Source organism: Capsicum annuum, chromosome 2 (assembly GCF_002878395.1).
Source record: "Capsicum annuum cultivar UCD-10X-F1 chromosome 2, UCD10Xv1.1, whole genome shotgun sequence".
Taxonomy (NCBI): domain Eukaryota; kingdom Viridiplantae; phylum Streptophyta; class Magnoliopsida; order Solanales; family Solanaceae; genus Capsicum; species Capsicum annuum.
Window position 1 is genome coordinate 134,375,139 of NC_061112.1, and position 14,511 is coordinate 134,389,649.

Sequence of the window (14,511 nt, forward strand, 5' to 3'; positions counted from 1 at the left end):
TTGAAGATTTCATTCTTGAAATTGAAATTGAAATTCATATTCAAATTTTCAGTTTTCAGTATGAACAAATTTGAATAATTCTTGAAGAAAGTTTTCAATTTGAATTTGAAATTTGAGTTGGAATGGACTTGGAATTTGAAACTCGATGGAAGATTTCATTGAGTTGGCGTAATTGAAACTTGGAATTTTCATTCTTTCTCTTCTCTTGTTTCTTTCTTCTCTTCAACAATGGCTGCTCCATTGTTGAATTGAAAGTGAATAATGTAGTACACTTTCGTTGAAGACACCATTGTTGAAGTCAATTATTTAGGAGTAGTAATTGACTTCTACAATCGAAAACTTTTCTTCAATTATTGAAGTCAATTTCCCATTGAAATTATTGTGGAAACAAATTTGTGGAACTGGAAACAAATTTGAATCTGGAAACAAATTTGAAGTTGTGGAACTAATTTGAAATTGGAAACAAATATTCTTGAAGTTGTGGAACATTCTTGAAATGATAAGAATGGACATTGACTCAATGGAATCATTTGAAATTTGATTTGTAGTAGGAATTTGAGTTGTGAAATTTTTAATATGGTTGTAATGGTGAAAAAATATTGAAAACTGATAAAATGGAGAAGAAACAACGCGTGTACTATATTCCTACCGTAAAAACTGGGTACAACATTTTTTGGGGGAATTAATTCCACTTTAAAAAAGTCTGGGGGGGGGGGGGGGGGGGGATTAATTCCACTAAAAAAATATAGGTGGGTAATAGAACCCCGCAAAGTTCAATATGCTCAACTGATAATCCGATCAAACTTCAGGTATTTTTGTGAGTATTCTCCCTATAAAATTATCAAATGAACACTTTGAAATTCTTCTTGAATTTTTTGTATTAATGATTGTGTTTTTTCAAAACAAGAACCGACCACTTATGATCGATTTTATAATTTAAAAATAAAATATAATTTAAAAAATTGACATAATTTTAAAATTTTATGAAAAAAAAAAATACCAAAATCAACCACTTGTGATCGGTTTTTGATTTAAAATTTTTTTAAAAAAATATTTTTAAAAAGCAACCACAAATGGTCAGTTTACATTGAAAAAATAAATTAAAAATACTATGCAAAAACCGACCACTTGTGATCGCTTTTTAATTAAAAAAGAAAAAAAGTTTTTTTTTTTAAAAAAAAGTATGATCGCTTTTCGATTAGAAGAATTTAAAAAGAAAATATTTTTGAAATAGCTATCACTTGTGGTCAGTTTTTTATTAAAAAATATTTTTAAAATATTATGAAAAATCGATCACTTGTGATCATTTTTTATTAAAAAAATAATTAACATAAGATAAATTAATAGATAATTCATTAGAGTATATATAAAATACATCATTACGGAGTAATATACTTGTGTATTTAATATATATAGTACGTATTAGAATCTGATATTCGATAGAGTGTGTGTGTGTGCGTGTATATATATACACACACACACACACACTTTATCGATTATCAGATTCTAATACGTACTATATATATTAAATAAATATGGTATATATATACACCATATTTATACATTATATATATATACACACACACACACTCACAAAAATAAATATGGTGACATATTACACCCCTAATCTTATTTAAGTGAAATTAATACCCTCTTTTGAAGACAAATTCAGATTTTACATAAAGTGGTGTTATCCACACACTTAACATGTGTATGATATCATTTTATTTTATTTTTAATCTTTTTCCCTTAATATTGCTTTTTTTCCAAAAGACTTTCTCATTTCTTTTGGGCTCTTCATCTTTTAAGTCTCTTCTTTCTTCCTTTTTCGTCATTAATAAATTGAAGGAAAAAGAGAAATTCAAAGAGAGAAACAAACAATAGTAAGACGTATGTTGAGTGTAGAATTTGCAGTGAAATTTCGATAGACGATGGTAACACCATTGTTATCGGTGAAGCAAATGAGTAAAATGCTCAAATTCTTCAAAAAAACTTGATAAGTCGAGATTAAAATCAAACATTTTATTAGAATTATTTGTGTATAAAAATAATTACGTATATTATTGATTACTTGAGATTGAAATGGCATTGCGGTGGTCGTGGTGATGCTCAGGAGAGAATGGAGAAGACGAAGAAAAAGTAATCGGCTTCTTCGCCAAATTTTCGATAAATTTTTATGCATAGATATCACGAGATTTTTTGTCGGAGTCCTTTGTCTTCCTCAATAATTTTTTTCGTTGGTCTTCTCACGCTAAATTTTTGGCTAAGTTTGAACTAAACAACTATGGACTTTATCAAAAGGAATAATGAATTTTCCAATAAAAGCCTTCATATTTTTCACTATTTTCAATTTTTTCTTAAAATTCCTCTTTAGAAGTTTCAAGGGAAAAGATTTGAGATCCTTCCATGGAGATTTTTGGAAAAGATTACTTTGTTGAAGAAGAACCTAATAGAAAAGGAGCAAAACTTTTGAAGAAGAAGGGACCCACATATAAAACAAAAAAATAAGAAAAAATTAATTTAATTTAATTAATATTTTTTCAATTGAAAAAATAATTAATTTAATTGTCTATATTAAGAAGAATCTTAGGAGTACTTAACAATATAATGGAAATAGTGACACGTGTGAAATTATGTCATTTTAATATTTTTTTTTTACTTTCTCTCACGCACCTTAGGAAGGTGAATACACTTTCTCTGTCACGTCACCTTGTAAGGTGAAATAATTTCACTTTAAACAAGGTCTAGGGTGTAATAGATCACCGTATTAGTTTAAGTGTGGAACTGACTTTTCGTACATAATTCAGGGTGATTTTGATGACTTTTCCCCAAGCTTACACTTATATATATGTATGTATATCTCATGTGTAGTGATGTACGTTATATGTTGTCAAAAGCTAACTAAATGTATCCAGCTATACATTGAATAAGGTGATGTCATATGATCGGTTGATCGAGGTAATAATATAATGTTAAATGTACAATAACGTAAGATAAGCTAATCGAAACTCATCTGAGTATATGTGAAATACAATGTATTATGTGGTAATATACTCGTGTATATGTGACACATATAGTACATATTTCGAAGTTGATGGTCAATCGTATGTGTGTATATATATATATCGCGAAAAGTGTTGAGAGAAAAGAAATTTTAAATACTGCTATCTTATTAGTTTGACACATTGAATTTTTAGTTTTTATTATTTTATTTGACTGTGAAATCTAAAACGAAAAGGGTATGAATATACCCCTGAACTTTGATAAATCGTACAGATTGTCCGTCATACTTTAGGTACAAATATACCCTTGCCGTCAATGAAAAGGTACATATATACCCCTGAACTTTGATAAATGGTACAGATATATCCTCCGACATACTTTAGATACAAATATACCCCTGCATTAATGAAGAGGTACATATATACCCTTCTCGCTAACGGTATGACACTGTCACAATCCTGTTTATTTGGCCTTTTAAATTTAATTTATCCCAACCCACCCCAAAATAATTCTAATTTAACCCATAACCCGATACGAATAATAACCCAAACCTGGTCCGATCTAATAGAAAGAGAGAGAGTATAAATATGCGTGAATAGAGATGCGTCTTAAAGGTTCTATTAGACCGGACGGGTTTGAATTATGATTTGGATCGGCTTGTGGGTTACATTAGAATTATTTTCGGGTAGGGGGGAAACAAATTAAAAGGATAAAATGAACAAGATTGTGATACGTGTTCTGTCATTAGTGAGAAGGGTATATATGTACCTTTTCATTAACGGCGAGACTATATTTGTACCTAAAGTATGAGGGAGGATATATTTGTACCATTTATCAAAATTCGGAGGTATATATACCTTTTTATTAACGACAATGATACATTTGTACCTAAAGTAGACGAAGAATATATTTGTACCATTTATTAAAGTTCATGGATATATTCGTACATTTTTCCAATTTAAAATATCTAATTCACATTCTTTTATTAGCTTTTACAAATGCAAAAAAATTAGACTTATATAAAGAATATAAAAAGAAAATTATTTAAAATATTAAACAAAATAAAAAACAAAAGTGCAAATTCTTGATATTTAATAATTTTGATTCTCTTTAGCTAACTCAACAAAAGAAGAAGTCATAAATGTGAATTTTAAGTCAACTTTCTCAAGATATCAAACACCCTTTTCTTATAAATAGAGTTCATTAAAAAAAAATTAAAAATATAATATCGATTCAACCGTTTGATAAAAATATAATATCAAATTAATTATTTATTTCAACATATTTGATTATATTATATTTTATACTTCAACTGTACTTTTTTGCCAATCTAATATGCCCGTTAATAAAATAAATTTTAATTAATGGGAAATAAATTTTATAGTCATTAAATAACTTTTTTTGTTTCTCATATTTTTAATGTAGGGATAATACTCACGAAAATATCTGAACTTTGACCGGATTTTCAGTTGAGCATACTGAACTTTGCGGGGATTCTATTAACCCCCTAGACTTTTTAAAGTGGATTTAATCCCCCCCCACCCCCCACCCCGAAACTCTATACCCAGATTTGACGCTCGTTTTACACGTGTATTGACACGCGCCACCTCATATTTACACGTGTCCAAGTGGGCAATTATATGGCATTAAAATACGGAAAAAATTGTAGGGGGGTAATAGGACCCCCGCAAAGTTCAGTATGCTCAACTGAAAATCTGATCAAAGTTCAGGTATTTTTGTGGGTATTATCCCTTTAATGTATTTAACCACTACTTCAACTATAAGTATCTCATTTTGATAGTTTAATATTTTATTAGCTTATCACTTTATTTAGTATAATTATTTATTACTTCATTTTTAACATATCATAGACATTTTTTTTTTGAAATATTGTTAGTTCAGACGGAACCTTGACGGAAAAACGTCTGAATCGACGACATTTCGCAATTTTTGTCGGCGAAAATTGAGACCACGGAGGTTTACTATGAAAACAGATAAATAAATTTACATGAAACGTGCATGTATTTTGTAACGACACAAAAGTTGACAACAAAATTGCTAAATTGTGACAGATTTACTAACATTATTTGAATATGTCCCAATTCAAAGTGATGGAGAAGTTATAATAAAGTTGCAGGACTATAAATGCTTTTTCACAAAGCATGTGCACAAAAATTGGCAACACGTAAGATAAATCTTGTTTCGGAGCACGTATTATTCACCTGCACAAAAGTTGACAATAAACTTGCCAAAAATCCTGGGACCTAACATTATAAATATTGTTTTATAAACTTGTTGCATATATGTTTTTCTCTATATAATATAATTCATAGGACTCTTGCTTATTTCTTATTTAAAGTATTTTTTAGGTCCTATCAAATACCCTTCTCCTCTTTATATCGAATATTGAACAATAAAGAAAATAGCATGACTGATCACATACACACTATACAATTTATTTTTGAAATTGTAGGTGGGTTAATTTCATTTAATTAATCTATTTTCATATTTTATTTTCTTAAATATTTGTTCTCCTTAATTAATTAATTTCTGATTTAGTTTTTCTAATTTGCATTTGCTTTTCTTTTTTTCCTCTAATTAACAGGAAACGTCGCTACGCTTTTTCTCTTCTTGGTACCAACGTAAGCATATTCCAAGAACACATTTCAGTTTTTTTTATTTATTTTATTTTATTTTTGAAAAAAGGATTTCTTTTGGCATGTAGTCATCAAATAATTTACTTTAGTAAAAAATAATAGATTTATCTCAGATGATAATTGTTTCTAAATTACTTTTGTTTGATTGAGTGTAGGCTTATATTCAAGAGGATCATCAAAAATAAATCGACAGAACAGTTCTCTGAGATACCTTATATTACAACATTTCAAAACTGTATGCTTTTTGGATGATAACTATTTATACCTCTACCCATATTTCTTTGTTTAATATTGACTTGACATATCTCAATAATAAGTAGAAGGACGATTTCATTATATCAAAATTTTTTAATATAAGAAATTTAATATTTTAAAAAGTACATCAAAACTAATACTTAATAATAAAAATAAATGAGGAACTACATGATAATGATTATACTACTACATTATTGCTAAGACATCTATTTAAGGATTGAATACAGATACACTTTAAATTTTTTTAATAATTTGCTTGATATTCAAGAATGATTTTGTTCCAATGTACATTTGAAATTTTCTTCATAATTAATTTTGTACATTTTTGGTCATTTATGAACTAGTTTTATGAGGTCCGTGCTAAACGTGGGCCCAAATTCAAAGTATAAAAATAATAATTTATATCATATTTTTTTATTTATAATCAATATATCTAATGATCTGTTAAATAAGTCTTGTCGATAAGTGCTTATAGTTATTAGATTTTTTAATCACATAATTGAATACCTTTTTTAAAAATAATATTATTTATGAGGAAAACTAGAATATATCAAAAAGTTACAATTAATTTGATATTTTATATAATGACATAATTTAAAAATATTTAATAATTACATCTCGAAGAAGATCATGAATAGAAAAAAATATTGATATTCTTATAAAATTTGCAAGTATTACTTTTTTAGTTGTAGCTAAAAATAAATTTATTTTTATATTCATTGAGTTTTAATTTTTCTCGTAATTTTAAAGGCAATAGTTTTTGCTAATTACATTTTTTTCATCTTATAGAATCATTTGTAAAAAAAGTCAATGATTTCAAGTTTATATTATAATAATTATAAGCTCAATTAAGAGCCTTCACATAAATTAACTTAATAAGAATATATAAGGATATTAAATGATAATTAAACTACATTAACAACTTGCCTCATTCAGTCTATTTACTTATTATGTTTATTTTTTACATGCCCCTTACAAGATCGTAACCTAATCGTCCCATTTTAATTATTGTTTTAAACTTTTTTGTGTCCACTACGAGAAATAATAAATACAAGATATTATTTACTATACTATAATATCAAAAAGAACTATGAGATTGTAGTTGAAAGCATTGAAAACTTTAATTTGTAGGGAAAGTTAGCTTGAATATTGTTGATTTAAAATAAAAGGAGTTTTCATTAAATAGTAATCTAACATATGGCAAGAAGAAACCAATTATAAAAACTCAAGTGGAATGATCTTAACAAAAAAAAAAAAAAATAAAGATGAAAATAAAAATATGTAATAAAAAATACTATTAATTATCATGTGTAGTAATTTCATTTCACCAAATAATTGAAATATCAAAAAAAAAAAAAAAAACGTGCGATGACTATCAAAATCTTAAAATCCTCTATGCTTTAATGGTAAAAATAGATTGTCTTCAAAAGTTGTTCAAATTTCATCGTTTTATTTTTCAAAAGACATGACTTATTTTTGAGCTAAACTGCGTTATATTAATTCAATAAAATTAGAAATTAGATATTCGAAATTATATGAAAAACAAATATCACAAATTACAATGATTATATCAACATAATAATATTTTTTTTAAGAAAATATTGATTAAAGTTCATATAATTTGATCATCAAAAGTGAAATATAACAAATATTTTAAGATGATGAAGAAAATATTTTAATAAAACCAAAAAAGAAATTCAACCAATTACAAAGTTTCATGTGCAAAATCTTAAAAGGAGAGTTATGACAAAAAAATGTCACATGTAAAATTTTCATACCACGAATTTTAATGTGAAGACTACCAAAACTTTTATTCTCCCTTATATATAGTAATAAGAAAGTATAATTTTGTTATAAATCAATTGCAGGTTTGTTTTGAAAGTTTTATAATCACAAAAATATAATAACATGTTAGTGATTATAAATTTTTATTTTTATTTAAAGAGTAAATGCATAATTACACCACCGATCTTGTCCGAAATTTTCAAAAAGACACCTAAACTTTAACTTCAACCTATTACTCCACGAGTTTTCTTTATTTCATCGCAAATACACTATTTTGACCCTCTACGTGTATACACGCGCCACAAGCGCGTGAAAAGACAAAAATTAACTTTTTTGACCAATTAGAAGCTGTCACGTGTAAATAATTTAATATATAATTTCTATATTTTTTTAATTAATATTTATTTTTAAAAATTATTTCATAATCCTCCACCCACCCCACCCCACCCCTGCAACCCCACTCATCCACCATTGTCTTCTTCCCCAACTTATTCTTCATCACCATAACTCAACAACAACATCAATTACAACAACAACAATATCAATTAACGCAACAACAACATCATCATCACCATAATTTTAAAAAAGAATTTTGATGTACAATCTCCATTTTAATGGAGTTTTAAGCTCCATTTTAATGGAGGGAACTGGATGGGAATGGGGGAGGGAGGTGTTGGATGGGCTGGGGGTGGGGAGGTGAGGTGGGGTCATAAATAAAAATGGAGCTTTAAAATGGAGATTGTTCAGGAATTTTAAGCTCCATTTTAATGGAGGAAATTGGACGCGGGGGGAGGAAGGATTTGTTGGACCTGGACGCGTGGAGGGAGTTGTTGGACGCGGGGTGGGGTGGGGGTGGAGGAAGAGGGGGGGGGGGGGTGATAAAATAAATAAAAAGGAAAAAAATTTATTAAAAAATAAATAAAATATGAAATTAAAAATATTTGATACGTGGCAGCACCTGATTGGTGCGTGCATTCACTCTCTCTATTTGTGACTGAGATTCAACAAAAAATGGTGTATTTGCAACGAAATAAAGAAGAATTATGTGATAATAGGTCGAAGTTAAAATTTAGGTGTCTTTTTGCAAAACTCAGACAAAATCAGGAGTAATTATGTATTTACTCTTATTTAAATTAATGTCACAAAAATTAAAATAAAAAAAGTATATAAAATTTTAAAGGTTAATATCAAGCTGATTAATTTTGTTAAATTTCGTTTTTATTTAAATTAATATCACATAAATTAAAAACAAAAAGTATATAATAATGTAAAGGTTAATATCAAGTTGATCAATCTATTCTTAATTAACGCCCCCCCTCATCATTGATTGCCATGATTTTATACATGGTGGAGGCTAAATTAAAAGTCCTTAAACCCTTTTGAAATTCCAAGGGGCAAGACCAACTTATGTTTTCTATGAATTATTATGGACTGGAGTAACTTTTATTAGCGGGCACTCCATAGCCAGACGTATCTTTTTCCCATTATTATTATTTTTATTTTATTCTGATGCCTGATGTTGATCTTAATAATAGTGTTGCTGTGGGTGAAAACATCTGCATTACTAAATAATATAGTACTATTGTCGTTTACTGTCTAGAGGTTCTCTCTTTTCTTAAAAACAAAAGAATAATACTCCCCTATTTTAAATTACTTATTTTATTTTAATTTATCATAAAATTTAAGCAAATAAGAAGACTTTTGAATATTACTCTATTACTTTAAATTGAAGACCCGTAAAATCTATCAAAATGACCGACTATCATATTTTTTCTTCTTTGAGTTTATGCGACGACATTGGAATTTCAAAATTAATTTCTTTTAATATTTTAAATTATTAATTGTTATAATTTATAATATATTATATGCAAGTTTTAAATAAATATATATGTACATTATATTGTAAGAACATAAAAATTCTATTTGAGAATTCACAATCAAAATATAAAAATCCGACCCTAGAAGTCCGGAATATAACATGCAAATGGAGAGAGAGTATTTTTCGAAAGACAATTTTGAGGCAACCAAAATCTCTTTATGTGATCTTTTTTCTTTTTATTTATTTAGTTCTGTTTTTTTTTAAAAAAAAAAAAAAATCCTTCCAAGATGGTTTAAGGAGTAGAATCTTTGTTAGATACTGAGCATTTTGGGAGGCATCTAAATGTGAAAGTAGTATACAGCAATCCATACAGGGGCAGATATTACAGAATAATATAATTGTCTATATTTTTTGTGGAGATAAAAAGAGGACAAACTAATTGGAGAAAATTCCTTTGGATGTACTCATCACACTTTTGTTTATTAACAAATTGGAGAAAATTCACACCGCTTCATCTCTTTTTAGAGTCAAACTAATAATCTCTTGGCTATAAGAGTTCAATTTTTAGTTTAGCCATTTAAATTATGAACCCATTACAAAATATCAAAAATAGCATTTGATTATATATTGAATTGATTGTTTTTTATATTATTTTAAGATGAATTTCAAGTTTGAAAAAAGTGTTTCTATCAATTTTTTCAAGTACATTTTTTTCATTCACAGAATTGAGTCAGTTTTGGTACACATGCTAGCTACTCCTTTGGTTTTACTTGTAGATTTTTCACATAACACACTCGTTATGTAAATAATTATTGATATACTATCTATTAATTGATGTTTTGAGTAATATGTCTTGAAAATTATTTGAAGAATAAATAATGAAAAATTAATTAGAAAAATAGTAACAAGTAAAAGTGAAGAGAAAAAATAGTCTTAAAAGAAGATCTTTTAGTTCCGAATTAGTTATGAAGAGGAATATTATAGTGTGTATATTTTCTTATTTCATACTTTACTATATAATAACAAACAAAGTAATACTTGGAAAGTTGAAACCAAATGATTGTGTTGATAATGTATAGCTACATTTTTAGATTCGTAACATCCCCAAATCCTTCCCAAAATATATAGATGGAAAGTGGAAACCACAAATGTTATTTGTCAAAATAAAATTAATTTTATTAAACCAAATAAAAAAGAAAAGAAATCTAAACCAGAATCTAACAAAACATTTGACTGGTTAAAAATCAACATTTTCTCCCCACCACGATTCTTCCTCTCTCCTTCTCTTCTCATGACCTAAGAGCTGATTGTACAATTTGACGATCATCCAATCATATATCGCCACATCAGATTGCCATTCAAATCCAAAATCACGTCCAGGTTCAATGAACCTAGAAGGCCGCCCTGTCTTCAGGTCTCCTTTTTAATACTTGTCCACCATTTTCACCTCTGTGTTCACCACACACTCACGGACCTCTCTTCCCATCACCATCTTCCTCCCTTAATTTTTCACAAAGAAATTTAGCAGTTTCTGAAACAAATCTTTCTTTGTGTGACTCAAAAATGGCTTTGGCTTTCACTTCTTCACCTGCAATTCATGCTTCTTTGTCTTCCTCGTCATCTTCTTGTGAACAACCCAAAGGTAACCTTTACTTTTTTCCTTTCTAAGTTTCAATCTTTATCCTACAATATGATCATTTGAAGCATTTTAGTATCTGGGTTCCAGTTTTCTTTGAGTTTTTTGTTGGTTATTTATTTGTTTTAATTATTATTTTATTTATTTAGCATCTGGTTGGAATTTTGTCCCGTTCTTGATGCAGATTGCTTCTGTATTTGATTAGTTTCGAATTTCTTATCCCTGTGTGTTGTATATTTGGAGAATGCATCTGGATTGAAAAAATTCTTTTGTTTATTTGTAGATTTTAAAGTTCTCGTTCTCTTCCTCTACACTATTTATAAGTGTGTTTTATTCACATTTATTTGCACCAAATTCATTTTTTTAATTTTTTTTTTCTTTAGCATTTTTTATTTTTTTATTAACTTGTAAATGCCAATAAAATACTCGAAATAAATAATTCGGGTTCATAGAACCTTTGTAAAGTTTGTGTTACAACAAATTTCACTTAAGTTTGGGTATATTTGAGAGCATTTTTCCTTTCATTTTTTATCCTTTTGTGGAGAAATTTTGCATCTGGGTTCAAATATTCTTGGGTTCTTTTACAGATATGGAGTTTTTGTTATTTATTTGGTTATTCTTTTTGGTGTTTTGCAGTATCCCAGTTGGGTACCTTTCAGCCATTGGATAGGCCTCAACTCTTGTCGACTGCTTTGAATTCTCGGAGGCATTCGGCGGTGAAGCCATTGAATGCTGAGCCTAAGAGAAATGATTCAATAGTTCCCTCAGCTGCTACCATCGTGGCTCCTGGTAAATGAAATTTTCAATATTTGTGTTTGCATGTGTTTGTTTTGATGGTGTTGAAGGATGGAAAAATGACTCTTGGATTGTGTTTGCTTGTTGGTGAATCTGCAGAGGTAACAGAGAAGGTTGAGGCAGAGGACTTTGAGAACTTGGCTAAGGAGCTTCAAAATGCTTCTCCTCTTGAGATTATGGACAAGGCACTTGAGATATTTGGGGATGACATTGCTATTGCTTTCAGGTACTTTGTTTTAAAAAATTCTTGCTTCAGTATGTGCTAGTTTCTGCTCATAATTGTTTAGGTCGTTTTATGTGGATATTGTTTTATATGTGGTGCACAATAAATGTTAAAAACAACCAGATATTTTTGCTAACTGAGGAAGAGTTTAAGTGTTTAGGACTGGATGAATAACAAAATGAGAAGTTGCATGATTTGGGGACAAAAAATGTTTAGCCATCTAGGTCATTAATCTATACATGTGATACTCATTTCTATTTCTTTTAAATTTCATTTTCTTATATGTTTTGAGCATTTCCATATTGACATCACATGAGTGTTTGAATGCTTATAAGCTAGAATACTAATGAATTTTAGTATTTGAAGCAGTCTGGAAGTAGTTATGTTTTGTTACATGTGAATTACACGCTAAAGAAAATCATATTGTATGTAAGAGTGGACTGTTGTGTACCTTGCTGATCTTGTTATGAACTTTAGCATATATTGCTCCTTGATCTAATGCCAAGGGGACTTGTTTTGCTTTGAGGCATTTGCTAGTTTTATCTTTTTCACTCGATAGGCTGCGTTTTGTTTGAAATTTTGCTTGTAGTGTTTTAATTTCAGTTTCCTGATATTTGCGCTATTTTACTTGTCCATCAGAAAGCAGATTCATTTGCGAGCTGTCTCTATTGCTATTTTATTTCGTAGCAGAACGATATTTTCCATAATGATTCTGTCCCTAATGCAGTTCTTTGATGATTTCCTTATTTTGCAGTGGTGCTGAAGATGTTGCTTTGATAGAGTATGCTCATTTAACTGGTCGGCCATTCAGAGTATTTAGCCTTGATACTGGGAGGTTGAATCCGGAGACGTATCAATTATTTGATGCAGTGGAGAAGCACTATGGCATTCGCATTGAATACATGTTCCCTGATGCAGTTGAAGTTCAGGCCTTGGTTAGGACCAAAGGGCTTTTCTCTTTCTATGAGGATGGCCACCAAGAGTGCTGCCGTGTAAGGAAGGTTAGGCCCTTGAGGAGAGCCCTCAAGGGCTTACGCGCCTGGATCACAGGGCAGCGTAAAGATCAATCTCCTGGAACTCGATCAGAAATCCCTGTTGTTCAGGTGGACCCTTCTTTTGAGGGGTTGGATGGCGGTGCTGGTAGCTTGGTGAAGTGGAACCCTGTGGCTAACATGGATGGAAAAGATATTTGGAACTTCCTGCGTACCATGAATGTGCCTGTGAACGCATTGCACTCACAAGGATATGTATCCATTGGATGCGAACCTTGCACAAGGCCAGTCCTACCAGGGCAACACGAGAGAGAGGGAAGATGGTGGTGGGAAGATGCCAAGGCCAAAGAGTGTGGCTTGCACAAGGGCAACATCAAGGATGAAAGTGTAAATGGCGCTGCCCAAACAAATGGTACTGCTACTGTTACTGATATTTTTGATACTAAGGACATTGTTACCTTGAGTAAGCCTGGAGTTGAGAACCTACTAAAATTGGAAGACCGAAGAGAGCCTTGGCTCGTCGTCCTTTATGCGCCATGGTGCCAATTTTGCCAGGCAATGGAAGGATCCTATGTTGATTTGGCTGAGAAGTTGGCTGGTTCTGGTGTGAAGGTCGGGAAATTCAGGGCAGACGGTGAGCAGAAAGCATTTGCACAGCAAGAATTGCAGCTTGGCAGCTTCCCTACAATACTCTTTTTCCCAAAGCACTCTTCAAAACCCATCAAGTACCCTTCAGAGAAGAGGGATGTAGACGCCTTGCTGGCTTTTGTGAATGCTCTCAGATGAAAAGCAAATGGTGTTTGCTCAATCACCGTTGTTTTCACAGAGAAGTAATACAAATATGGGTAGATAGGGGTAGTAGAATATAGTGAAGAATAGTGGCAAAGTGCACTTTCCTCTTTGTACCTATTAAGTTTTCTACTGTAAAGTGGTGGTATATGGTGGCTCTCCCTCAACTCCTCTGCATTTTATTTTCCTTAGTTCCCTTTTTAAGACAAATAAGTTGCTACTTCCCATCCTTCTCAATTAGAGAAGTATATAATGTCTGAGGGCTCAATTTTGTTGATTGAAGCAAAAGTTCTCTCATGTTAACCTTGTCCGTATTATATATTGTGTTCATCTTTCATTCGACTAGTTCTTATGTCTCTATGATTAAGAACAATTCTCTCTCGCTTTAGATCGTAGATTCTCTACTGTATCTTTCCACATTCATTCACACAGTGATAATTATGTGTGCCTAATTGACAGATAATAACTGTGTAGGATGATCAGTATGCATTCTAAAAAGTTGAATCAAATGGAAAATCGAGTACCATTTACCATATGTTGTGCAACCTACCAGCATT

The 14,511-nt window shown here is 30.2% G+C and overlaps 1 protein-coding gene across 1 annotated transcript; it reads left to right on the plus strand.

The window, feature by feature from the left end:
• The first annotated feature begins 10,746 nt into the window (after positions 1–10,746).
• LOC107859594 (5'-adenylylsulfate reductase 1, chloroplastic) lies at positions 10,747–14,251 on the plus strand. Its single transcript, XM_016704646.2, has 4 exons — positions 10,747–11,161; positions 11,792–11,944; positions 12,050–12,176; positions 12,928–14,251. The coding sequence occupies exons 1-4, from the start codon at positions 11,083–11,085 to the stop codon at positions 13,949–13,951; spliced, it is 1,383 nt and encodes a 460-aa protein (XP_016560132.1). The 5' UTR covers positions 10,747–11,082; the 3' UTR covers positions 13,952–14,251.
• Positions 14,252–14,511: the final 260 nt, after the last annotated feature.

What these genes read in the sequence shown, in the direction of transcription:
- LOC107859594 (XM_016704646.2), top strand. Translation starts at nt 11,083, where the DNA reads ATGGCTTTGGCTTTCACTTCTTCACCTGCAATTCATGCTTCTTTGTCT. An exon ending in TTCTTGTGAACAACCCAAAG is followed by an intron (nt 11,162 to 11,791) that starts GTAACCTTTACT and finishes GGTGTTTTGCAG; the next exon opens with TATCCCAGTTGGGTACCTTT. An exon ending in GACATTGCTATTGCTTTCAG is followed by an intron (nt 12,177 to 12,927) that starts GTACTTTGTTTT and finishes CTTATTTTGCAG; the next exon opens with TGGTGCTGAAGATGTTGCTT.